The sequence below is a fragment of the Porites lutea genome, chromosome 1, assembly GCF_958299795.1.
Source record: "Porites lutea chromosome 1, jaPorLute2.1, whole genome shotgun sequence".
Lineage (NCBI taxonomy): Eukaryota > Metazoa > Cnidaria > Anthozoa > Scleractinia > Poritidae > Porites > Porites lutea.
In genome coordinates this window covers 4568430-4593207 of record NC_133201.1, presented here as the reverse complement: position 1 = coordinate 4593207, position 24778 = coordinate 4568430, and the positions used below count along the sequence as shown (strand labels likewise).

Sequence of the window (24778 nt, the reverse complement as noted above, 5' to 3'; positions counted from 1 at the left end):
GGTGATAGGCAATTTCTGAATTTTTTTATATGAATGGGCGGGATTACTTGACGTTATCGTCTGCAGAAAAAAGTCGAGTGCTGTACTGAATTATTAAACGCATAATAAAGAGGAGTTGTTTGCCGTCGATCCGTTTGCTTGCGATAGGTACTATTCCATATTTTTTTCCTTTTAGGGCTGTAGGTGCCGTAGTTGCGATAAACTGAAGCGCCATTGATTTTCGGGAAGAAATAATATTAACTGCTCAAAACGTTTTTAATGTACGATGGAAATTTAAGTACTTTTTTCGACCCAGATTTCCCCCTTTAACAGCTTGCTTCAGAAAGCTCCCACGTCAACTTACACCAAGTAATTATTTTATTACAAGCAAGTTCAGTCGATCTGTATACTTCTTTAAATTATTAGTCATTTCAAATGTAGGGATGATTTGCAATTAAAATAAAGATACGTACATAAATTTCGTTAAACCTGACATACAATATTAAAGTAGTCCATTTACCCCGTTGAAAATACACCCTGCTCAACGATATTCATTAGAGATAACACAGAAAGCATCAATTATTCGTTTAGCGTCCAGCATCGTCGACAGCAATTTAAAGCTAACAGTTAAAAAACAAAAGAGTTGTGACTAGAATGGATGGCCCACAATCAGATTGTCATCTTAACTTAAAATAACTGGAAAAAAAGTCATAACTTAAAGTAGTAAATGAAAGAGGGAAGGACACAGAAGATAACGGTGCATGTAAGGCTTAATCCTGCGAGCAGAAGCTCTTCGATCTTCTTTGATAAGTCGGGAAGATCAAAGGGCCATTACTCATAGGGTAGTAAGGCTTGAGCCTGCATCGCACGATTTAAAATCCACATCCGTCTCCAATACACCATCAAGGACTAATGTAATCTACGATCAGGTGTTCTTTTATTGCGTCCTCTTTTTTGGGGGAGGGGAGAGCAAAATCCCGCGGTGGAATGTACTCAGTACATAATTACTTGGAACTTGAAGCTAACCGTCCGGTTTTGAAACAGTGCTTAGTCCTAAATCACTGTACTTTGGTGGCAAACCCAATTCGACCCAATGATCAGCTCTTTTCTTTGAACTGACTGGGTCCCTCTGATTTTAATACTTTCTTCGATAAATGTGTCCAGTGAATGGTTCTCTACCAATAACATATAACATTGCTTTGTGTATGTTTTACCAGTATGAGTTATCCATTGTAGTCATTTCCTAAAAGAATAGAGAATAAATAACGCGCACTGGCGTTGCCCATATTTACACTATTCCCTGCGCCACCTTACCAAAACGTCTTTTGCCGAAATTCTATAGACTACGAGTAGTCCCCCATTTTTCCTCAAGGATAGTAGAGCGAGCGAAACGCGAGCGCGCGTGAAAATCACCCCACGCGAGAAAGGCGAGACAAGAATTTCCACGAATTGCCTCCCAAGCTTTTGCTAAACAAAACTCGCTCCCTTTATATCGTGCCACTAGGGGTGGGGAACGCTTAAGTGGGACGGGAAAACGGCCGAAAAACAAGAGGAATTTTGCCACGGGAAAGGGTATGGTTTTCGGGTTTCTTTAAATTGTGTTATCTAAATTTCAGAGCTCAGCCTAAACCTGATTACAATTTATTTTTGTATTTTTGTGTTATTACTTTCCCCCGTCAGTATCAAACGGTGTCATTTTCTGTTTTGGGGTATCAATATATTATACTTTAAGTATTAGAACTTTCGCGGCACATACTTATCTCAATTTGTCGGGAAGCAGCTCCCCACCCCTTCGACTCTTCGCACTTAAAACGCGATGTAAAGGATGAATAAAATTATGAGGACGTCGAAAAAAGGGTCCAGTCTCTTTTTCTTCACATTATAGTGTTCATGCCATGTATAAACGTCACTGGTCATGTCACTGTTTTCTGTCCCTGAACAGTTGTCAGTTCTGATGAGGGTATTTGTAGTCGTCTACCGGCAACATAGCTTCCTTAATGCTCTGCGGCGACACCCATCTCATGATATAATGCGAGCTCCCGGCCTTGTCGTTCGTACCTGCAAAACATCGGTTAGAGAGAATTACAATCAACAAGGAGCGAATCTAAGGGAGAAGACCGGGGGCCCCTCACCTTAATCCTTGTCCCTATGTCGAACCGTACCAGATGCTTCGTTTCGGGTTAGAGAGAGACACCCCCAACCTCCGCCCCCTTGCACGGCATAACAAATAGTACCACAAGCTACCACAGGAAAGTGCTGCTCAGTAGCTTTCATTTAAGTGGAGGGTCACACTGTTTGATTTCTTCCACATACTCAAAAGTTAGCACAACTTCGCAAAGCAAACTTTTTTTCAATGACTAAATCTTGGCAGTGAACTTCAGTGGGTTTAAATCTTAACTAAACAGAACAAAATCGAAAACAGTATTAATATGATCTGAACAGAAAGGAGATACAAGTATGTTCTCGGCAAATAGCGTCTTTGTACTCACCTGAGAGGCGAGCCCCTCCAAAAGGCTGCTGTCCCACTATTGATCCCGTTGATTTATCGTTGATGTAGAAGTTACCGGCAGCATCTTTTAGAACATCAGAAGCCTCCTGAATAAAGTGTCTGTAAGAAAGTTTAAATTAATGCCCATGCATCGTCAATGAACATGAAATATTTACAGTTTGTATAAATTTTATGAAACTCCCATTTTTAGGAGCTGCAAATCCTGGGACAATGTCGGAAAAATTTGCCCATATTTGACGAAATCTTATGTGTTGTCAGACACAACTTTTCTACAACCGATGAATATCACTTAGAAGATGAATTCAATCTACCTTGAACAAATATGAATTGTTGTACCAACAAAGTAACACTACTTCAGTGAATATGACAGTGATCGGTGAACCTGCAAACGTTTAGCCTGTTCCAGGCGTTCAGATAGTAGAGCGCGGCGGTAAGTTGGGAGCGAGTTAAGTAGCCCCTCGTTTTTGTTTTCTTCGTGAATTTTTCTCCCGCGCTCTACTATCTGAACGCCTGGAACAGGCTAACAAACGTTGCAACTACCAAACACAATTCTCACTGAAGAAGCCTTATGCGTACTTGATTTAGATTGACCACAGTTTTGTTTTTTCCGATCAAAGTTGCCAGTTGGCCAGTGAAATGTCCTTTGGGAAAGTCAAATTATTTGCCACCTTGGATTTTTAAAGGTAATCCGTAACTTGCCGTGCAGTAAAACCTCTACCAATGGACACTTCCTTTGTCCAGGCGGGTATATTCACTGTGGTTTTAACCTCTCTACAAGGGCCGATTTCCGAAAGCGGCCTCTTATCCCTCAATATCTCTGTCTTTAGCCTGCGAACATAGCCGTCTCGCCGCTAGGGAAGTTTCGCCAGGAGAGATTCCCCAGGCAAAACGTCCCTGGCGGCCATAAGCGGAAAGAGATGGCTGTTTTCGCAGGCTACTCTGTCTCATTGTGGAGAAATTCGGCTGAAGCCTGTGTACAGACACACCCCTCCCCTGAGAAAAAATCGGGGACGACGGCGATTCACGGACGTCTCTCTCTCCGATTTTTTTTCTGAGGGGGGCGGGGGGGGGACGTCTGTACAGGCTATTCGGCTGAAGTTCAAGAGGGAACAGTAAACGCATCCCAGTCAATTTTTAAACTCGCTGGCGAGCACTTCATTAAATTCATTAAAAGAGAACTGTTTACCTGTCTTTTCCAAAGACTGCTCCAGTTAAACCGAATGGCGAAGTTTTATCCACCTAATTGTATTTGAAAGAATCATTTAAGACAACGTTCAACCAAAGGCTACCGTCTAGGGGCTCGAAAAAGTACTTGAATTCCAGCACGTCCTTTAGGCAGGCAGCTCTCACCTTTTACTTGCCTGGGGCCACATCTTGCTTGTCTTAGACTACGCGACGGCAGTGACGACGGCGCGCGCAATTAAAAAAGCTGGCTTGGCCAATAGCAGAGCGGCAAATTGGGTACCGGAAGTCGTAATCAGTCCTTTTCGCGCGCTTTCCCGTCGTCAACTGTTCGTCAACTGACGTTTCCGTTCTGTTGCTAAATCAGCCTAATGGGGATTTAGTTGGAGGGTGGCTAGCCTGGACTCTTGCCCATTGGGCAAGTACGCTGTAAAAGTTAGTTGCCTAGCAAGGAAATCTTCTCAACCCAGACTACTACTACGTCTACTACGGGACTTTTTTCGAGCAGTGCTTAACTGTTGCGTTTGTAACACACAACAGAAGCGTGTTTTTTTTTTCCCAAACACTTACAGAGTTTTGCACACATGACCAATTGGCGAAATAACTGTTGAAACAGATGTCTGAAACGTGATTCATACCATTATGTTGTACTTCAGCGCATGTTTTAAATGGTACGGAGCGGCATTATTTAACAGCGTAAACTTTATCGTTTAACACTGAAGAGCGAATTTTATCACTATAGAATCTCTCACCAAGTCTAACGTCTCCCTATATTTTGCATCTGGATACACGTACACCGTAAGAACTGGACCAAAAATCTCCTACGGAAGGAAAAAAATTAGAGCACTGTAATTATAAGACATTTTGGACACGTACCAGAGTCCAGACAAGGAGAATAGAAAAAAAGAAAGTTTCAGACCTGTTTTTTACGGAAACAATGTTGTAAAGAAAGTTATTGCTAATACCTCATTCATGATTTTGTCGTCGGGTTTCTTGGTTTCAATGATTGTTGGCTCAATGAAGTATCCCACGCTACAATAACAAGGCAAAACTAACCATTACAGAGATATCAAACAAGTCGTAGGCTACGAGATGTCGTCCGTCTTTCACAGGGCCACACGCGGTGAGCGAAAAAGTAAAATTAGGCAAATTAATAATAAACAGGAGGAGAGATAGGGGCTAGGAGAGCGGCCTGGGGCCTTTGCCCTTGTTCCTCATGGCTTTGCCTGCTTGCCCCTGACGGATGTTCGACTCTGCTCTCGATCTATTATGGAAAAATAGCATGTACAGCTGCAATCTAAGGATGGGTGCATTTGGGATGATATGAACCAGGATTTATGATCCAAGATTAATCATATCATGGCCTGGTGGCAAGCTCTCCATTTGGGGGCGTGGTCAAAAGTCACGACGGAGAAGCACGTGGAAAAGACACCGCTGCGCCTCGTAATCCCTCGCAGCTCGCTTTAATACCTCGCCATAAATGGAGAGCTTGCTCACAGGCACACAGGCACACAGGCACACAGGCACACAGGCACACAGTGCTGGATAAATTACTTCATGCTTTTAAACCTACCTGTTGTCACATTTGCCGCCAGCTACAATACTGAGGTCAGGGTTTGCCTTGGCGTAATCAATGTAACCTTTGATGGTGTTAAACGACTATGGTAGGACAAAACAATTCAGAAAACAGAGCAAAATTTTAAACACTCTACTTATGCAGAAAATAAATCACAAAAATACTAAAACATGATGGCCAAACAGAATTAAACGTACCTTATCATCTATGACAGCTGACACAAATGTATCGAAGTCCTCTGGCTGCAAAGGGGATCAAGACGTATTTCCAGTTTAACGTGAATCCTTTATTAAGCCCCCGCTGGAAGCGGGCGGGGGGGGGGGGGGGGGGGGGGAGGAGGGCTAGTTTTTTTTTATTTCAAGCACGTTTGAGGGTATCACATCTCCATAAAAACTTCAGCACAAAGTGGAAAAGATCAAGCACATGAACTTGCAGCTGAAGATAAAAAAAATCTGAATCTCCAGCATGTGAATGAACCATACCGGATAAGTATGCGTAAAGTGTTACAGTTGTGATAGGTTGATACTGCCTCTCATTTACTATTAAATGAGGAGGGGAGAGGAGGGGAGAGGAGGGGAGAGGAGGGGAGGGGGGAGTCTCAATAGAGAATTTACAACCATTAAGCTGGGCTGAGTAAGTACATGTAAGTGTCTCGAGTACAAACGTCAAGTTTACAACCTACCGATCCTAACTTCATCTCCTTTTGTTTTTCAATAAGACCTTCTTTCACCTGAATAGCAAAGAAAAACAACAGTACTTGATTATCTTCATTCCCATCTCTGGCAAACACTGGAAAACACATCTGAAGGAACCTTGCTATTACTGTATTCTTGGGAAAAGGATGTACGCTCTTATGGTATCTACAACCTCTAGGAAAGTTAAATTTCTAGAGTGGGGCTAAAAGGCTCTTTACATTGATCTTTCAAAGTCTTTGACAAGGGGTAGAAAAAGAACTTTATTCTGTGATAAAACCTGACAAAATGTTAGCTCCCTTAATCACTATTCAGGAAGACCTTCCATACAACAAGCTTAGTATCAGAGTTTACCTTTCCCCATAGTGACTCTGGGACATACAATCTTGAGCAAGCAGAACACTTTTGTCCGCCATAACCATACGCTGCTCTCATGGTGCAGTTAACAGCTGTGTCTGGTGTACAGAACAGAAATAAATAACTTGTACTAACTGAAAATGTTACAGAAATAGCATACAGCTGTAAGGAGATAATTTTGCAAGTTAGGATAAAGAATTATTTTGAGGAAACATTACCGATATCAGCAGATGTATGTATAAAGTGAAAGTTCTTTCCCCCACATTCTGCAAGTGTTAAAAAAGATAATACAAAATAACTTATACAATATTAAAGCAACAATTAGCTTCACACAAGAGCTAAGGGTTTAGTGCATGTATTTTTAAATATACAATGCAACTGACTATTGAAAACTTACAACCAGTTTCTAATTTTAAAGTTGTCTTCTGCACACAGGTAAGTGGAGAGTAAAACACATGTAAGAACTTTAATTGGTACTATTAACAGTAGCTGCGTTTATTTTGTGAACTGGTAAAGTAAAAAATATTCCAAAACGTTTTGAGTGAACTCGGATTTGTTCTGACTGTTGGAGAAAAAAAATGCAAAGAATTATTAGTTAAGTGAAAACTATAAAGAAACCATTTAAATCCAGCAGGTATTCATGGCATACTCAGTACATCGTACAAACCTCCAGTAAGTCTTGGGAATGTTCTGTAACAATAAAAATAAAAAAAATAATAATGGTTGTTGTAGTTTTAAAAATTAGTTTGCTGGACAAACATGTAAAACTACTTGATAAGTATGCTTTGCTGGCATTTAGGGTGCTTGAATTTATGTTTGAGGCACTTTCCATGTAAAATACTGTAAAATATATGGTACAAATTTAATATTAACCCTTACCTGTACACATCAATGTTCTCCGCAACTTTCTTCCATATATGTCTGAATGTCCTGGGAACAATGAGAAGCAACATTAGTTAAAACAAGACATTAGAGCTACCAGAAAGTAATTTAATGCTTTAGGGTGTCATTGATAATAATTCAACCTTCCGCAAGGGAACAACCATACATACTCAACACTGCCAGTGAAGTTAATTCCTGCCAGGTGAGGTGAACTTGTTATGGTGTCACCAAAGGTTTGCCCAGCTGAAGGCAGTAAGTTCACTACCCCTACGGAGGGAAAGGAATAGCTATGTTAATATAGTACCAGTGTTAACAAGTGTAAGGTTTTCAAACAAAAAACTGGTGAAGCAAAGGGCTTTCAACAACAGGAGATGTCAGGATGACTCGATGGAGAGAAATTTTACTCAAAATGAAGGAATTGAAGAGCCCTGTCCAGACCCTCCTTGAGTCAAAGAGTGTCCACTGGTGAAGAGCTAAGGTAATTGAAAATCACTAAAGTGTGCCTATTTCCTTACCATCAGGCACACCGGCTTCCTGGAAAATCTTTTGAACAAGATAGCATGAAAGTATCGATGTTGAGGCAGGTTTCCAGAGCACCACATTACCCACTATGGCAGGAGTGCCAGCCAAGTTTCCTCCGATAGCGGTGAAGTTGAAGGGAGAAATGGCAGCTACAAAACCCTGAGGAAAAATATGCTGTTAGTCAGGAATTGAGTTGGATTTTTAAAATACCTACGAGAATAAATGTGCAATCCAATCTTGAAGTATGCAACTTGAAATTAGATAGCATTATGATGCACACTGTAACATAGTTATTAAATAACTATGACTGTAAAAAAAAAAAAATTGCTTTTTTACCCACGAAGCACTTAAGAGTTCATATGAACTCATTTAAACGTGTCCGTGCGTTCCAGATCGAATTGGAATTTGGAAGTGTTGGTTTTTGAGGAGAGGGGAAAACCCGAGTACCCAAAGAAAAACCTCTAGGAGCAGGGGAGAGAACCAACAACAAACTCAACCCACATATGGTGTCGACATTGGTGGGAGGCAAGTGCTCTCACCAGAGCGCCACCCTCGCTCCCCCATGACTGTAATATCTGCTGTTTTCAAAATAATGTTCTTACCTCTAGTCCTCTGTATATGAGTCTGTTGATTACACCGCGAGGCTGGTGAAGCTGTGGTCCATCGAAAAGCTCCTAATTTAATCAAATTTAGATTTAGTTTGTATTTTTCCTGAGTTTTTGTAAGGCTATCATTGCAGATGCCAAGCATTCTAGAACTTCATCCTAATGGCAATAATGAGTCCTAGCATCAGTTTTTTATGACCTCTCTGATAACCACTTCAAGGAAGCTAAGCATTAGCATGGTGCTGAATAAATTATTTAATAGAAGTGGTTCACTATAGAAACTATTAGTGTATGATGCAGATTCTTGAATTTCCTGGTAAACTACAAAAGCCACAAAGTAAACAGATTTTGGATTCGGAATTATAGTTTCCTTAGAACAGAAAGTTACCTTGGCATAATGGACTCCAAATCTGTAAAAGTCAGCAATCTCTTGCACACAGTCAATATCAGCCTCAAATGCAGTCTTTGCCTGGAAAGATTTTGATCAGAACAAAGTGAAAAGCCAAATTTCTGTATCATAACTGTCCATAATATGAACAAGAACCAAACGTTCTCAGTAATTATAACAATAACATATATTAGCACTGTACAGACATCTAACCACTCTACTGGTGTGAATTCAATCTGAAAACCATGATCATACATTGACTTTCATTTCATTATACTTTTGAGATCAGTCGCTCAGTGTTCTCCTTATCAGGCGGTAACCGGTGAAATTTACCGTCTGAAGCAACACTTCTTACTGCTTGCAACAGCTTGAAGGGTCACTGAAATTAAATTAGTTGTTTTAAGAAATACAAAAGTTGTGATCTGATCTGATCAATGTAATGAATGAATATACGAAGTGTACTAAAGTATACACAGCTTTTCTCTTTATGGGCCACGTATTTTGGAAAGAGAGCATTGAAGACTGTAAATTTGCTGGAATGAAATGTTTTAAATTGTTATCTTAAGATGACGGCTGATTTGCATCAAATAGGTCGTAAAATGAGGGAATGACGTTTCAGAGAACTTAGCTCCTAAATTTCACATTGAGGTCGAAGCCATGTCCCTCACTCCACTGCCCCCCTCCTCCCAGGAAAGTGTGCCTGTGGCACATATTTCTTGCCTTACCGGCCATGAATGGTCCCTTACCTGCTGAGCTAAAATTCAGGGAGAAACACTGGTCCCTTGTCTGAGTGTATATGTAAATATAAAAACAACAGTGACTGCACAAAGTTTAACAGCATTCTTTATACCTGCCCCACCATAGTTGCAGCCAAAGACTGTATTCTGTATTTTCCAGTGATCAAATCTGCTGCTTTTTGAAAAATAGCAGCCCTGTGTTCGTGGGGTGTTCTGTCCCATTCTTTCCTTGCTTCCATTGCACTGTCAATTGCCTCTCTAATAACTTCCTAAAATGACAGTGATAACAGTGAGTACTTTACACAAGAGGACGGCAGAAAGAAGACAACGGCAAAATGCTTGTGTGTGACAAACATGACAGGGCTATTACTGGCCTGTTTTGTCGTGATCTTCACTTAACATTTAAGTTTCTGTTCTTTTACAAAAGATCTGTTTAAAGGAAGGTGAAGTTTGGCAAAACACTATTTTTCAAACAAAATTATTGTCACGCTCGTCACACAAGGTTTTCCTTCTTCTTTCCTCTCCCATCCTGTTGCGTAAGTTCACTAAAAAAGGAGGGCATGCAGTCACTATGGGCCAGGGGCCAGGGGTTTGCCCAGGTTTTAATGAGCATGACCCCCAGTTACTTTCATAGAAAAGAAAAGACAAACAGAACCAACATATTTTCCTAGTTGTTCAATCTCCAATTCCCTGCGTACTAATTGCATATACCCAGCAACTTGACATCTTACAGTCAAACCAGGAAAACCATACACCAGAAATATTTCTGGAATGTTATTGTGTTACAAGAAAAAAGCCAATTATTGGACGTGAGAAACCTAAACGTCAAACAAAGATGTTAATTAATTTGGGGTTTTGAGGCCAGTTCACGTGTCTAGATCTTTGCTGTGATTGGTCGTAACACAATAAGCATTACTGAGATATTTCAAGTGTTCGTGGTTTTCCTGGCTGCACTGTGATGAGTACAGTACTCAGTCCACCTTAGTGAGTACAGCCACTCCTTCTTGCTCCCATAGACAGATGTCCAAGGGTGTTAAACAAGAAGCAGAAGTAAAAACAGCCTGAAGAAGGTGAAAAGTTTTTTTACTAACCTCGGTTGCCATATGGTACTTTGCAATCTTCAGGGAGTGGTTGTATGGCTATGGATTGAGCACAGATTACGAATGAATATTATTAGTAATCACGGCAAAAAAATCATTGTTTAACACCCAAAAACTTGTGAATAAAGTAATGATAATTTATTATCATTTATTTAGAAGTTTCATTGCCAGCAGCAAATGACAAGTAGAAACAAATACCAAATTGTATGTTAGTCATCAATAGGCGGAGAAAAGAGCCAGTATTTTGCGATACCACTGATGGCTTTGCCATGAAATGATGTCTGAGAAATAAGACAATGCAGAAATTCCATATTGATGATGCGTCACTACCCAGATCTAGGTTATAAGTACTTCTGATTGGTTGAAGCAATTTTTCAGACAATCAAAAGCACTATTGAGATCTGGGGAAGTGACGCATCATCAGTATAGAATTTCCGTGCTCATTTGTCAGATATCATTTTGTGGGGAAACCAGTGGTAGCATCGCGAAATATTGGCTTTTTTCACTACAATCTTGGACAAAAGAAGAATGTTGCACTTTCTCATGCATAGTGGACCCACCCTGCAAATTTGGCACCATGGTGACCCCTCCCTGGTCATTGTTGTTTAGTCGGGAGCAAAAATGTTCTGGCCACACTTAAACATAATGTTTTTTTTGTGCGGGGGAGGGGGAAATATCTTGAGTGAACTGGGCTTTAGAGGGAAGGATGAGAAAATGAGACATATAAGGTGCATTTTTCTTAACATTTCTGTCCAAGATTGTAGCAAAGGTACCAACAATCGCGGTCTACTTACTGCTACTTGATAATGTGTGTTCCCAGTTAGCACTTCCTTTCCGCCAACAATGCATGGAATCTCCACTGTGTCATTTTGGACTCTTTGGATTTCTGCTTTTAACTTTTGAAGATCAGTACTATTCCTCTCAAGATTTGTAGGTGGTTCATTGGGAGGCAGAGATAAGCTTCTTACTCCAAGAATTCTTAAACAAACAGAATAAATCAACTTACATTTAAACACAATCATGGTTAAATTCAATGTTGTCCCCATTCCACGCTTGTATATGTTACAAATCAAAATAAATTTCAGGTTAAAATTTTTTAACTTAGGTTGATTCTCAATTTCCTTTGTCTCCTAGCCCTAATTCATGAAGAATAAGGACTAAGAGACACAGGAAATTGAGAATGATCCACGATCTTTCACACACATTTTTAAACAGATTGAAACTATTATGAGGTGAAATTGCATTTCAAAAGCACCTACTGAAAAGAAAGATTGTCCAGTTTTCACTGTATTGCTAACCATAAAAACTTCATCCCAAAATATCTCGATAATGCTCTTACAGATTTCGCTTAAACTTCACGAACATTGAAGCAGCTATCAATGGAAAAAGTTTCTGTGAACAATTTTGGAAGACCAGTTCCCACTGCCAAGAAATAAGGCTGCAAGTAAATTAGGTGTTGGCGTCATTTTGTTGCTATGACAACTCTTATGTCATTGTATCCCTGATCATAACAAATTTTCTCCTTTATCAAATACAGGTGTTGTGTTAGTTTTTCTAAATCCTTGTTAATGGCGACATTGTTTTTGCTCAAGCTTGGGGTTATTGCCCTCAAAAAACCCTATTGAGCTACCTTATTAGGGGGTTGATTAGAAAAAAACCATCACGCTACTCATATTAACAACTCATATGCTTGCCATGCTATGTGTAAATATTACAGTAGCATGAGTTGGTTTCGAAAGTCTTTTTTCCCCTACTGCTATACCAATCTCAATTCATAAGTAATACATAAACCAAGTTATTATTTTTTGCAACAGCTATTATTTTTGACTGAGTTAAAATTTAACAACAGAAATGACCTGCTACAGTCATGAGTGCATGCAACTACATATTAAGCCATGAACAACATGGCACGGGCAATAAAATTATCACATGACCATGTTTTCAACTCATTATCATACATTACTATACCCCAAAACAAAGGAAAATAAAATTTAAACCAAGGATAAAATAGAACCACAACAGATACACTAATGTGATTAACTAATCACGTCCTGTTTTATTATGTTTTGTATGTCAAATACACAGAACATCTAGGACACAATAACAGTTCTTTATAGACTGTCTTTAAAGAGCTGTTAATATAATAAATGATTAAAAATTACCTGCATCATTAAAAATTAAGGATCATCTACATCTGACTCCACCCAAACTAATGACAAGTTTTAAAAAGTAAACAAGAGAGAAAAAAGTCCCACACACGGTTTACTTCAAATAGTTTGAATTTGAATAAAACTGATAAAACTAGCCTATTAAAGTAAAGTTTACAAAACTTGCAGTCATTCAAGTGAGCAAAGCTTAAATATTAAACCCCAAATTCAGACATGTTTTTACGTGATGGCTTACAGATGGAACCAGGCAAATTTAAAAACAACAGCCGAAGGAGGTTGACATGTGCATGTACGTTGAAACATACATGTACATGTACATGCATGTCGACTCCCTTAGTGCGCTGTTGGTTTTAACTCGACAACAAAGTAAAGAAAAATAACCCTGAGTCAGGTCACTTTTTAGGGATCGATAATAAATGTTCAAGAAGGAAAATGAAAAACATGTGTGAAAGAAAACTGAACAAGCTGCACCGGAAACGCTGCACCCTCCAACGTATATAAAAAAAATTATACCACGTATTGCATAAGGACAACATTTTAGGAGTGATTTGTTTTTGTTTTTGCCGCATGTTCACATCGCTTTCAATACAATCGCGCGCATAAAACGAAATCAACTTACCTGCAGGCTTGACTCCTAAAAGCTGTGCGTACAGACAACATGATAAAAAGCTTTAAAGACGTAAATCTGCGCCACAAAAACCGAACAAGAATCACCGGTCAGAAATGGCACGTACATAGACGAATACCTTCGGTATCCTTTTTTTGACAGGCCACGCTGTTCTCTAAATATGGTCAAAAAGGGGGTGTGCATCTTAATTTGAACCAATCAATGTCAAGGTCATCCGGCAATGCCCGCGGTCCTATTAGTCAGCCGAATGTCTTTAAAATCATAAGCCGGCGATTTTCCAGCGGTAAAATTTTAAAATGGCGGAATCAGAAGAGGCCGAAGATTCAATAGATTATTACGCTGTTTTGAACGTCAGAAAAGAGGTAAAAATAGTCTTTCAGAGAGAAAGAAAAAGAGAAATATTTGATCAATCATTTTACGTGCATTTAATGCATTTCAGGCAAACGAAAATGAACTTAAAGCTGCTTACAGACGCATGTGCATGTTGTATCACCCTGACAAACATCAAGATCCCGCGAAAAAGAAAGTAAGGTTAAAGGTTTAGGCATTGTTCGCACTAAGCAAACTTCTGTTTATTTTTCTAAACAATCTGTCAACAGGGAGCCATTTCTAGAGCGAACGATTTTTTTCACCTGCCAAATTTTCTTAATTGTCACCAAAGTTCAAAGATGCCGTCGAGAAGATTTGGAGGCCTACAATTTTTTGTCAGGCGACAAACTCCTTCGTTCCTTGACAGCTATCCTTCACCGTGTTATACAACAAGATTCTCTTACCCAAACTTTAAAAACACACTGCCGTTTTCTTAAAACCTTGTTAATATTAACATCTCATCCTTGGAATTTTGTCAAAAAACGTGTTTTGGAGCTTCTGTAGTCGAGCCATTTGCTAGGTATTCAGTAGGTTTCATTTTGGTGGGAACCGTTTTTGGCAAAGCTTTAAGGATCTTTGGATTAGATGAAAGGAAGGGTAGGTGGGTACTCGAATATGATTTTCATGGGAATTTTTGGGTCAACGTTACGTGATTATTTGCCTTTTTCTCTGCGTCCTTGACTGAATCATGCTCATTCTTTTGTGGTTTGAAAGATCTCTTCACCCTGCACAAATTAGCCAACAAAATTGTCCTTGACCATTAAAACTGATAATGTCACAAGCAGCAGAAGTTAAATAGGTCTGCAGGGGGGGAGGGGGTGGCTCAAGGGTGAAAGTTTTTCAATGTTCCCAGTGGTTGATAAGCCGACTAGAGTCTATGGTAATTCAGCAACTTTAATTGACAATATTTTCATAAATAATCCAGAGAATAATATGGTCAGTGGCAATATCGTGTCCGATACAACAGATCACTTCTCTCAGATGTGCATATTAACGTCGCACTGTAAACCATTCTTTCCAAACAACAAAACTAAGGTTCGTGACTACTCTACCTTCAATGCAAAGTCTTTCATTGACGACTTGCAGAATATTAATTGGAATAATATTTGCAAACATATCGATGCTAATCAATCGTTCTCCAGGTTTTACAAATGCGTCAACAAGACAATTAACAAACACGCTCCTTTAAGAAGTATATCCAATCGTAAACAAAAATTCCTTGCTAAACCATGGCTGACTGCGGGTTTAAGAAAATCAATCAGGGTAAAGAATAACCTCTTCTATACCTCAGACCGTGACAAATACAAATTATACAGAAATAAAATCATTTATCTTACGAGATTAAGTAAAGCGAACTACTACCAAAGTTTCTTTGATCTCAACATATGTAATATGCGTCAAACTTGGAAAGGAATTAACGAGCTAATTGGAAACTGTAAAAAGAAAAACAAGCGCAACTCAACTAACTCTATTCGCTCAAACCCGAATGAGGTTCCAACTAGTGACCCGAAGGAAATAAGCAATATTCTTAACAAATATTTCGCCACTGTTGGGAGCAAACTGGCTTCTAAAATTCCTCAGACCATAAATACATTCTATGATTATTTAGATCCGCCACTTAATCGCACTTTCTTCTTTGATCCTATTATTCCGGAAGATATCAATTTAGAAATTTCAGTTTTGCAAGACAACAAGGCCCATGGTCTTTACTCATCTCCAGTTAGGCTGCTGAAATTGGCAAAAAGGGTCATATCCGTACCTCTAGCCACGATTTTTAATCAGTCTATTTGCTCAGGGATTTTTCCATCTAAACTAAAGTGTGCTAAGATTATCCCGATATTTAAGGACGAAGATGACACGCTGCCCGAAAACTACCGACCTATTTCTCTGCTCTCGATTTATAACAGGATTTTTGAAAAACTTATGTACTCCAGAGTTACCAAGTTTGTCAAAGATTGCAACATTCTCTATGATCAGCAATACGGTTTTCGCAGTAAGCACAGTACTCAGCATGCTGTACGTGATATTGTTAACAAAATTCTCCAAAACATGGACAACGGTAAATTTTCGTGCGGTGTCTTCATCGATCTCAAAAAGGCTTTTGATACTGTTAACCATGAAATTTTGTTAGCTAAACTTGAAAATTATGGTATTAGAGGTGTAATCAACTCCTGGTTCAGATCATACCTGACTGATCGGAAGCAAACTACGGAAGTTAATAATGTTGTGTCTGAGGCTGAAACGACCTTGTGCGGCGTGCCACAAGGCTCAGTCCTCGGACCACTCTTATTCCTACTGTACATCAATGATATTTACAAGTCCTCTTCGTTATTTGCCTTTTATCTATTTGCTGACGATACTAGTATAATACTTGCAAATAACAACCTAAAGGAACTCGAAACACTTGTTAATCGCGAGCTTGGCAACGTCAACGAATGGCTAAAGGCCAACAAACTGTCCTTGAACATAAAAAAATCAAATTTTGTAATCTTTCATCCCCGGCAAAAGAATATGCCCTTCATACCTAGGATTAGAATTTTTGACTCCGTGACTAACACCTACGCAAACCTTGAAATGAAAGATTATGTAAAATATCTTGGCTTAATGATTGATTCAAATCTTTCATGGAAATACCACATCGAATCTATCTGTCACAAAATCAGCAAGTCGATAGGAATTATAGCTAAAATTCGACATTATGTCCCGCGTCGTGTTTTACTTTCAGTTTACAACTCATTAATTGTCCCTTACTTGACTTATGGTATTTGTGGTTGGGGAAATTGTGCCTTGACATTTCAAAGAAAGATCGTAACTCTACAAAAACGGGCCTTACGTCTCATTTACTTCAGTAAGTCTAAGGAACACGCCGTACCCTTCTTTCTCAAATCAAATTGCCTTCCCCTGTCTAGCATATTTTTCAGAGATTGTAGCTATTTATTGTATGATATCAACAGACAGATAGCACCAGTTAGTATTCTCAATCAGTTCGTTAAAACAAGTCAGATTCATAACTACAGAACAAGATCTGTCTCTAGCGACTCGTTTTATGTTAAGTTCTCTAGAACCGATAAAATGTATGCCTTTTTCACGAGAATCGGTGCCCAAATTTGGAACTCTATTCCGTATTCGATTAAAATACTTAAACGTTCGTCCTTTCGTAAAAAAATAAAGGAATTATTACTAAATTTTTTGCGGTCAGAAGATGATTATGTCGAAGTCTCCCGTCTTATTAAGTTATTTAATACTTTAGGTTAGCCTCTCTTCGTAATCGTTATGTACATGCCTTGTTTTATGTTAGTTTAAATTCTATTTACTGTATTGTAGTGTCTTCACTGTTATTTAGTCCATCTATATATAAATCTTGTTTTGTAAATTGTGTTCAGCTCCCCCCGCCTCGATTAGTTCATAAGCTATTTGCGGGTGGGAAAGTAATGTAATTAGTTATTTTCCGATTTTCAATAAAATTTGTTGTTGTTTTTTGTTTGTTTGAATAGGTTAACATCACCAGAGTTTCATGACGTCTGGGTGGTTGCATGACAGATTGTTTCACTGTAGACTTTGTAACTTAGCAGTAAGATTAAGATTACATTTAAAAATCTTGCAAGTAACCCTGTTTTTCCTCATAATGGCCAATAATTGCCATTTCATAAAATTGATAGCATAACAGTTTCTTTGCACTTGTTTTGATAGGTTGCTGTAGAGTTATTCAGTAAAATTCAAAAGGCTTATGAAGGTATGGTATACATTTACTACAGTCACTGTATGCATTTCCGCCGCCCATCAATAAGGACTTTGCCGATGCAATCAAATGTTTGTGTTAGCTATAATGGCAACTTAAAAGAAAAAATTATTTCCAACTTATAAATAAATGCAACCCTCAGATAAGCACCACATTGAATAAACACCACATTTAAGGGGTGAAAAAATTTTTTTTGCAAAGTCACCTTTTGGTGACCTGAAATTATAAAATGGTTACCAGGCATACATGTAAAATATTGGTTGCCATTAAAAAAATATTAATAGATAATAAAAACATGCTTGGTGCAATATTACAGGAAAGGTTTTACTGTTGACCATAATTGATTGCTGTTACTTCACTTTCGGGTGTTTTATCCCCTAATACTCAAGTGTGTCCTCGATTACAGCCTGGGCCCAGTTGTGCGAAGGGTGATTAGTGCTAACTCACAAGGCTGCTGCCTAAGAAAATGTTTTGTGAGGAGCCTGAACCACATTTCTAGGAGCCCGACTGGTGCACTAATCAGTTGATCGAAAAGCTTCAAATTTTTCATTTATCCAACTACGCGCACAAATAGCATAGTAAAGGGTCAGCTGAAAATTCAAGGGCTAATCTCCTTTTTTCTGTTCTAGAGGTTTTTTTACTTATTGTATTTTGAGAACAGTGGAGCCAGGGTATCTAAAGCTAGTTTTAATTATTTCACCAGAATGACCCTGTTGATAGTGTCTATATCTTAAGTTGACAGTCTTGACCAGATCCTCAAAACTTGATTCACGCTTCTCGAAACCTAAGTCTCCCTTGCAGCCATTTTTCTCTCGTCACACAATTGTGCTATAAAGGAGTATTGCGTGACTGGACAAAAACGGACGAATACTCAGAGACTTGAACGAACTGGGGTTTGAAACGCGAAAATTGAGGCTCGAGTTTTAAGAAACCAGCATTTTTATATTCACCACTCGAAAGGATTTCGAGAAACAGTTTATTTCTTGAGAAAAATAACAATAACCATTTGCACTTACAGTGAAAGAACCAACCAATTGTACTTGCGTGTACACAATTTAAGTGAAGTTAAGTTTTAGTTTTTAGTTGATAAAAAAAAGACCAATGAAAGGTTTCTTATCTTAAACTGTGGAAAATTGACTCAGTATTTTTGTATCAAGTCTATTTTTTGAACTATCAAAACTGTTTCTCATATTTGTGAAGGTAGGTATTTATGTGCGTCACTCACAACAGTGTAAAAATTAAAATGATCTTAATAGCTGCCGTGAATAATTTTTAAGACTGAAATATTTTTGCAAGCCTTTCAAAAGTTACCACAAAAGGTACAGCAAAAAATACAGAGGCGTAGATAATGCTGAATAAATGATATTGTTTCAAAAGTGCAGAATGCACAGGGAATTTTTCCGTTTGTTCACCAGAAGTTTGACTGAGAATCATGAGTTGTAGGTGCCCGTTCGGGTTCCTTGTTTGAAAATTTGGTTACCTGTGACAAATTGTAGGCACCTCTGACGACCAGGCGCCCTTTAGGCAGCAGCCTTGAACCCAGGGGTAAATTTTAACTCGTGACTCTTTTCTTTTTCATCAAAAGCATTTTCTCAGAGAATTTTCTCTAATTTTTTTAGAGTAGCCAATCATCAAATTGTAGAAAAAAAGAATTAAATTGAATTTGTTTTTTAAGCTTCCATACCTGAATTAAAATTTTGCACTAACCCTGGGTCATCTTAACCCAGCTTTGAACAACCTGGCCCTGGTTTTAACAACAACAACAACAACACTTTATTTCACCCCATAATATACAAGAAACAAAAATTTATAACAATAGTACAGACGATGATACCCGAAATAACCTAAGAGTTAAAAATGCCAGGCAGCCAGTTAAAAGAAAAGATATTTAAATGTTTAGGTCAGGGACACAAGAACGCTACAGAACACTAGACTCAAATTCACTACAATTTCCTCAAGAGCGAAGAAATAAGCAGCCATCTTGTCCGCTGACCGCTGCATTGAGGGGAAAGAAAACAATTTAACTTGAGAAAGATCTTTAACACTAACTGATAAAAGAACTTAGTACACCTTGGCACACGACTGCCAAACACAGGTTGCAAAATTGGCAACTTTCACTGCAAGTTTTGTTGCCAAATTTTCTTACACTGTACCCTCCATAGTGACCAAAGTGGTCACAGCTTGGAGTGCTGTTATGATTGTCTGAAAAGACAAGAAATACATGTGCAAGATCTGTACACATCTGATTTTAACCCTATCGTTTTTTGTGGGTTTTTAGTCCTAAGTAATCCTGAAACAAGAAGTATTTATGATGTGTATGGACAGAAGGGACTGGATGCAGGTTGGGAGGTAAGATTGATTGAATGGTTCAGAGACAGACATTGTGCCTCTTGAAAAAAGAAAGACTAAAATAAGCCAATTTTACTCTCTTTTCAGATTATTGAAAGACAAAGAACACCTGCTGAAGTAAGTAAGATTACATTAATAATAGACTGACCTGTCCCACATTCTGCTACTATAAACACACAATGAAATGAGCAGATGCAGATTTTAGTCAGTTGTTGTCGTTTCTAAAGATTCCTAGTCTAAACAAGTGACACAATTCTATGGTTAAGCCATTGATGACTCAGCTTCCCATCCAAGAGGGTTTAGTACATCATGTGCTGTGAAAGGTGTCACTTTAAAAGTTTTTCCATAAAGGCGCTCTATGATTATATTTATATATTTTAAAGCTTTAAACCATTCAATTTTATACCAACACATACGTATACATATGTATGTGTGTAAATAATGGTAATTGAACTGAGTGGAGTGCAATTTGTTCTGAAATCATACGACTGATCAGACGACCATGCAGCGCGACCACAAGTATGATATTAGACCAAAATTGCATGACATGAAGTTCAATTACCATTTATAGTCACTTTGAAACCACAGAATTCAGTCAGTACAAATATTTTTATTGATCAAGTAGCCGGTTTGTGGAAAAGCAGAAATAAACAGACTTTTACATCCCATTTTGTGATGTGATTTAGAACATAAATGATGCGATTTTAATAGAACAGATGTGATTTAGAGCAAAGAATACTGTGATATGTGAATTTATCACATTGCTATAATAAAATGCATGTGACAGATCAAATCTGAGTCTAGGTTAGATTTTAACAACCTAGGCTATTTTTCAACTGTCTGAAAAAGGGCTTTTTATTTTTGGGGGTGTAGCTGAAAAATTGGGGCGTGGCTTTTTAGGGGGTTCTTAAAAAGAATTAAATGCAATTGTAAAGTTAACTTCTCACATCAACACCACCCTCCCCTCCTACAATTTGTGTGTACATCTCCTTACCACTTCTTATTTCCCCTTACCCTCCCCTGCCACGATTTGCACATGTATTTACACCCCCTTGCCACATATCACACACGATTAGAGAATAAAGTTTACACTTACCAAGAACTGAACTCACAGCCTTTGGCACAGAAGTCCACTATTATCTCCACCTGACCAAGCAAGCAATCGTTGCAGTGGAGGGAGTATTTTGCATTATTATTACTTACTGGTTCCAGACTCCCCACAGCCAAAGTTTTAATTTATTTGTACATGTGCACAGATTTAAGTTCTGAAACATTGATTTCAAAATGGCCACATATACAGATAAAACAGTATTTTACGAGAAACTAGATGCCTTAAAAACATCAAGCAAGGGAAAAGATAATAAAACAACATTGTTTATTTCTGATGATTTCTACTATCAAGGCAAACTCTGGCTAGGCCAAGAAGAAGATTTGTTTAAGTCAATGTCTAGGAAAGATATTGCAACTATCAAGCAAAAACAGTAGACTCTGCAGCAGGGAAAAATTCAATGCAAAAATGGAAGAGTTGAGTTCAGAGCAAAGCAAAAAAGTCGAAAACAGTGTAAATGAAAATCAAGAGCATTATAATGCAAAAATGAAAACAGCAAGAGGAAAACCACCCCTGTTTATAGTGGATGATATAGTAGCAATAAAAATTGATAACGTTGAGAAGACTTCCTCTCTTCACCCTAATGACCTTATTGGCAAAATTCTCCGTGTTGAAAATAATATTACACTAAAGTAGATACAAGCCATGGAATAATTTCCATATTTATTCCACCGATTGCTTAAACAAATGTACCACTACAAATAATGTTTTTGATTACTCCAAAGAGATATCTTTTTCATCAGCTTGCAAACAGGCCACGAATTAATTAACATTGCTGGTGTGCCAATCAGTATGGTCAGTGCTTATCTGAGTGGCTAGCGTTACCTTAGATTTAGTTCAAACATATCAATGTACTGGTAATATGGCTTATTACTGGTAATATGGCTTATTGCATAACTATATAACAGTATGTAATAAATAACCCTGGCCCGGGTTGTTCGAAGCATGGTTAGTGCTAACCAGTGTTAAATACCATGGAAACCTATACATTTTGATACCTCTTAACCAACGGTTAGCACTAACCAGGCTTTTAGCAACTGGCCCCAGGTTGTTAAAATTTAACCTAGGTTAAATAAAAAATAACCTAGACTCAAATTTGACCTGTAACATGTACATTGTATAATGGGACATTTTATTACCAACAGAATAATAACTTAAATAGGGCCCCTAGATTAAGTACCCGTCTTCCAATAAACACCTCTCCGTTTAGCTGGAATTTAAAATAAGCACCAAGGTGCTTACATGTATTCTCGGAAATACAGTATACTGTGTTTGCGTTAACTGTGTTGACAAGCTCAATATTGTAGATAAATAGTGGTCTATTTACTGTACACGTAAGTAGTAATGGCAACTTTTTTCACTGGGTGTTTTTTTACAGATCCGTGAAGAATATGAGCGTCTCCAAAGAGAAAAAGAAGAACGCCGCTTACAGCAACTTACAAATCCAACGGTGAATGGAGTCTTTTTGAAAGTGATTTTGTTTATGTTAAATTGCTTCTGCTTTGATCTCTATTGTTGTTCAACATAAGCTGTATTAATTTTTGAAACTTTTTTGATCTGTTTGCAGGGCAGTATTTCTGTTGGAGTGGATGCTACAAACTTGTTTGATAATTATGAAGATTCCTTTGAAGGGAGGTGAGATTTTTGGCTGATCTTTCATCAGAAGCTTTGAAGCTTAAGAGACATCAGTGTAAATGCCTGAAATAGTGCCAGTTTCAAATAAGTTCTCACCTTTGAATTAGCACCTCCTTGCTATAATCTTATGTATGCCCTTTGTATAAATACTCTCCACCCCACCTCTCTATACACAGTACTGATACAGTCACAAGAGAATGACCCATTTGAAAAAATCACACTGTTGGGTGTTAAACATGCATCTCTTTAGTAGTGCTTGAGGATGGCAGCATAACTTATTGATGACATGTAGATTTTGCAAATTAATTTTATCGGTTTATCTACCAGACACACCAAACTTTGCTACTGTATGATCTTGCACTTCTTGTTCATTAGAGTTGAAGACAGTGCAGTTCGATCAAATTAGTTTCCCTCACCCCTCTGGGCTAAAAAAAAAACAACTAAATAAGCACCCCAGGCTCTTATTTGAGTATTTTGCAATATATAGGCATGTTCTTGTGACTGTCAGTTGCATTTTTTAATTTTCTTTGTGATGAAGTCTAGTCATGATTGTCTTTCAGGTTCTTACCAAACATTGAGGTGAACTCAATGTCCATCTCTCAGTCCATTGAAGTAAGTTCTTGTTGCATAAATTGAAATTTATAAAATTTAAAAATTTAAAAATGTTATTTAAGAAGGAGACAATATTTATTGCTGTCTTCACAACAGATTTCATCTTTGATGTAACGTTTAAAACTCAGTTGGAACAACAAGCTGAAGTGACTGATTTCCTCACAAAGTTTCACATTTTAATGTCATTTCTTTGATCTTTAAGAGTATATTACACTGAATACTCAATATGAAATTAATACTGTTGTTCATCTCCGGCAAATTTTCATGGAAAATTTAGGGGCACAAGAGACAGGAAAAAAACAAATTTGTCTTTATTGTTACCCGGTACTTTATTTTCATTTCCTCCTACCCATAGTTTACATTCATGATTCTGAATAATTATAGTTAGGATTAGGAAACAAAAGAAACATAGAATCAATCTAGTTTGAAACCATTTTAACCCTTTAAGCCCCAATATCCACATACAAATTCTCCAAACTGATCTCTATACATTTCCTTAAAGAATGACTTGAGAGAATTTGATAAAAGATCAAAGTATTTTCTCTTAGGTGATCATTTAATTAATTCTGATAACCTCATCTCATGACAATGTATGGATATTGTTAGGAGAAAATTGCTGTTGGTCACTATTGGGACTTAAAGGGTTAACGTGGGGTCAATTTTAATAAATTGTTTGTAAGTATAATTTACAATTGTAGCCAACAACAACAGCCCTATTCAGGACAGTCATGTTCACCTGGATGATCATGCTCCACTCACTTTTGAGATGATTGCAGGGTTCAAACATATCATAGTGTAACTACAATTGTTTTGGAGTTTGAAAACAACAGCTACACTTGTAAATTACACTGCTCAAAGTGGTATTAAATTGGCCCCTGAATTTACTTTTGACAATTCTTTGGTGACTGGGGTTAGTCCTGGAAATGGACACTCGATTCTTAGGTAAACAACGCGGACTTGAAACTTGAACGCTAAAATCATAGTATGCATAATTATGTATGTGTTTCATTACTATTTCTTTGAAGTGATCAATGTCGTTTCTTTCTCAAGGCCCCTTTGACTCGTACAGACACACTCACTCTTGCTGGTTCTCTGAAGATCAAAAATGGAAATGGCACTGGCAGTGTGTCATTGACAGAGAGAAGAATACTATCACATAAAGCATGGGGAGAAGTAAGTCTGCACTGCTTGATTCCGATAAGAGGGACTTTAAGCTCCCATGACGCCACGGCAATGAGAATGTCTAAAAAACAATGGGTTTAATAACCAAAACTAAAACTTTGCAAGTGCATACATTTTTTGTATATTTTTCTTTACCAGTTTTGGAAGACTACAATGTGAAAATGTCAAACAAGCGACGACGAAATTTTATTTCTTTTTCTGAACTTGCATATGGTCCTATGGAATTAGACTTCAGGAGGGTTTGTGTACATTTGACAATGTAAGTGGGTAGGAATTATCGCGATTAAGACTGAAAGAACACTAACTGACTTTTTAAGCAACATTCTTGTTGCCGTCGTGTCATTGAATCTTAAAGTCCTAATAATAATGATAATAATAATAAATACATAACTATCCTTTTCCCTTATGGGGCTTTTCAGGGATAATGAAACAATTATTAATATATTCAGATGGAAAATA

The 24778-nt window shown here is 37.9% G+C and overlaps 2 protein-coding genes across 2 annotated transcripts in view; one reads left to right on the top strand and one right to left on the bottom strand.

Moving 5' to 3' along the window:
- Positions 1-1751: 1751 nt before the first annotated feature.
- LOC140943107 (delta-1-pyrroline-5-carboxylate dehydrogenase, mitochondrial-like) lies at positions 1752-13453 on the bottom strand. The gene is made up of 20 exons (XM_073392169.1): positions 13317-13453; positions 11324-11507; positions 10521-10568; positions 9543-9698; positions 8693-8773; positions 8302-8373; positions 7693-7858; positions 7348-7444; positions 7175-7225; positions 6963-6985; positions 6514-6561; positions 6293-6393; positions 5929-5976; positions 5444-5488; positions 5244-5329; positions 4636-4702; positions 4423-4491; positions 3675-3727; positions 2469-2587; positions 1752-2037 (listed from the first exon to the last, which is right to left on the bottom strand). The coding sequence occupies exons 1-20, from the start codon at positions 13355-13357 to the stop codon at positions 1925-1927; spliced, it is 1668 nt and encodes a 555-aa protein (XP_073248270.1). The 5' UTR covers positions 13358-13453; the 3' UTR covers positions 1752-1924.
- A 145-nt stretch (positions 13454-13598) lies between these two features.
- The window catches only part of LOC140934369 (dnaJ homolog subfamily C member 11-like), a 52262-nt gene continuing 41082 nt past the window's right edge, over positions 13599-24778 (top strand). Inside the window, exons 1-9 of the mRNA XM_073384008.1 lie at positions 13599-13687; positions 13765-13851; positions 17385-17427; positions 19712-19782; positions 19870-19899; positions 22269-22340; positions 22458-22525; positions 23086-23137; positions 24188-24310. Coding sequence (XP_073240109.1) covers positions 13622-13687; positions 13765-13851; positions 17385-17427; positions 19712-19782; positions 19870-19899; positions 22269-22340; positions 22458-22525; positions 23086-23137; positions 24188-24310 — 612 coding nt within the window. The 5' untranslated portion in view covers positions 13599-13621. The remainder of the gene's footprint in view (positions 13688-13764; positions 13852-17384; positions 17428-19711; positions 19783-19869; positions 19900-22268; positions 22341-22457; positions 22526-23085; positions 23138-24187; positions 24311-24778) is intronic.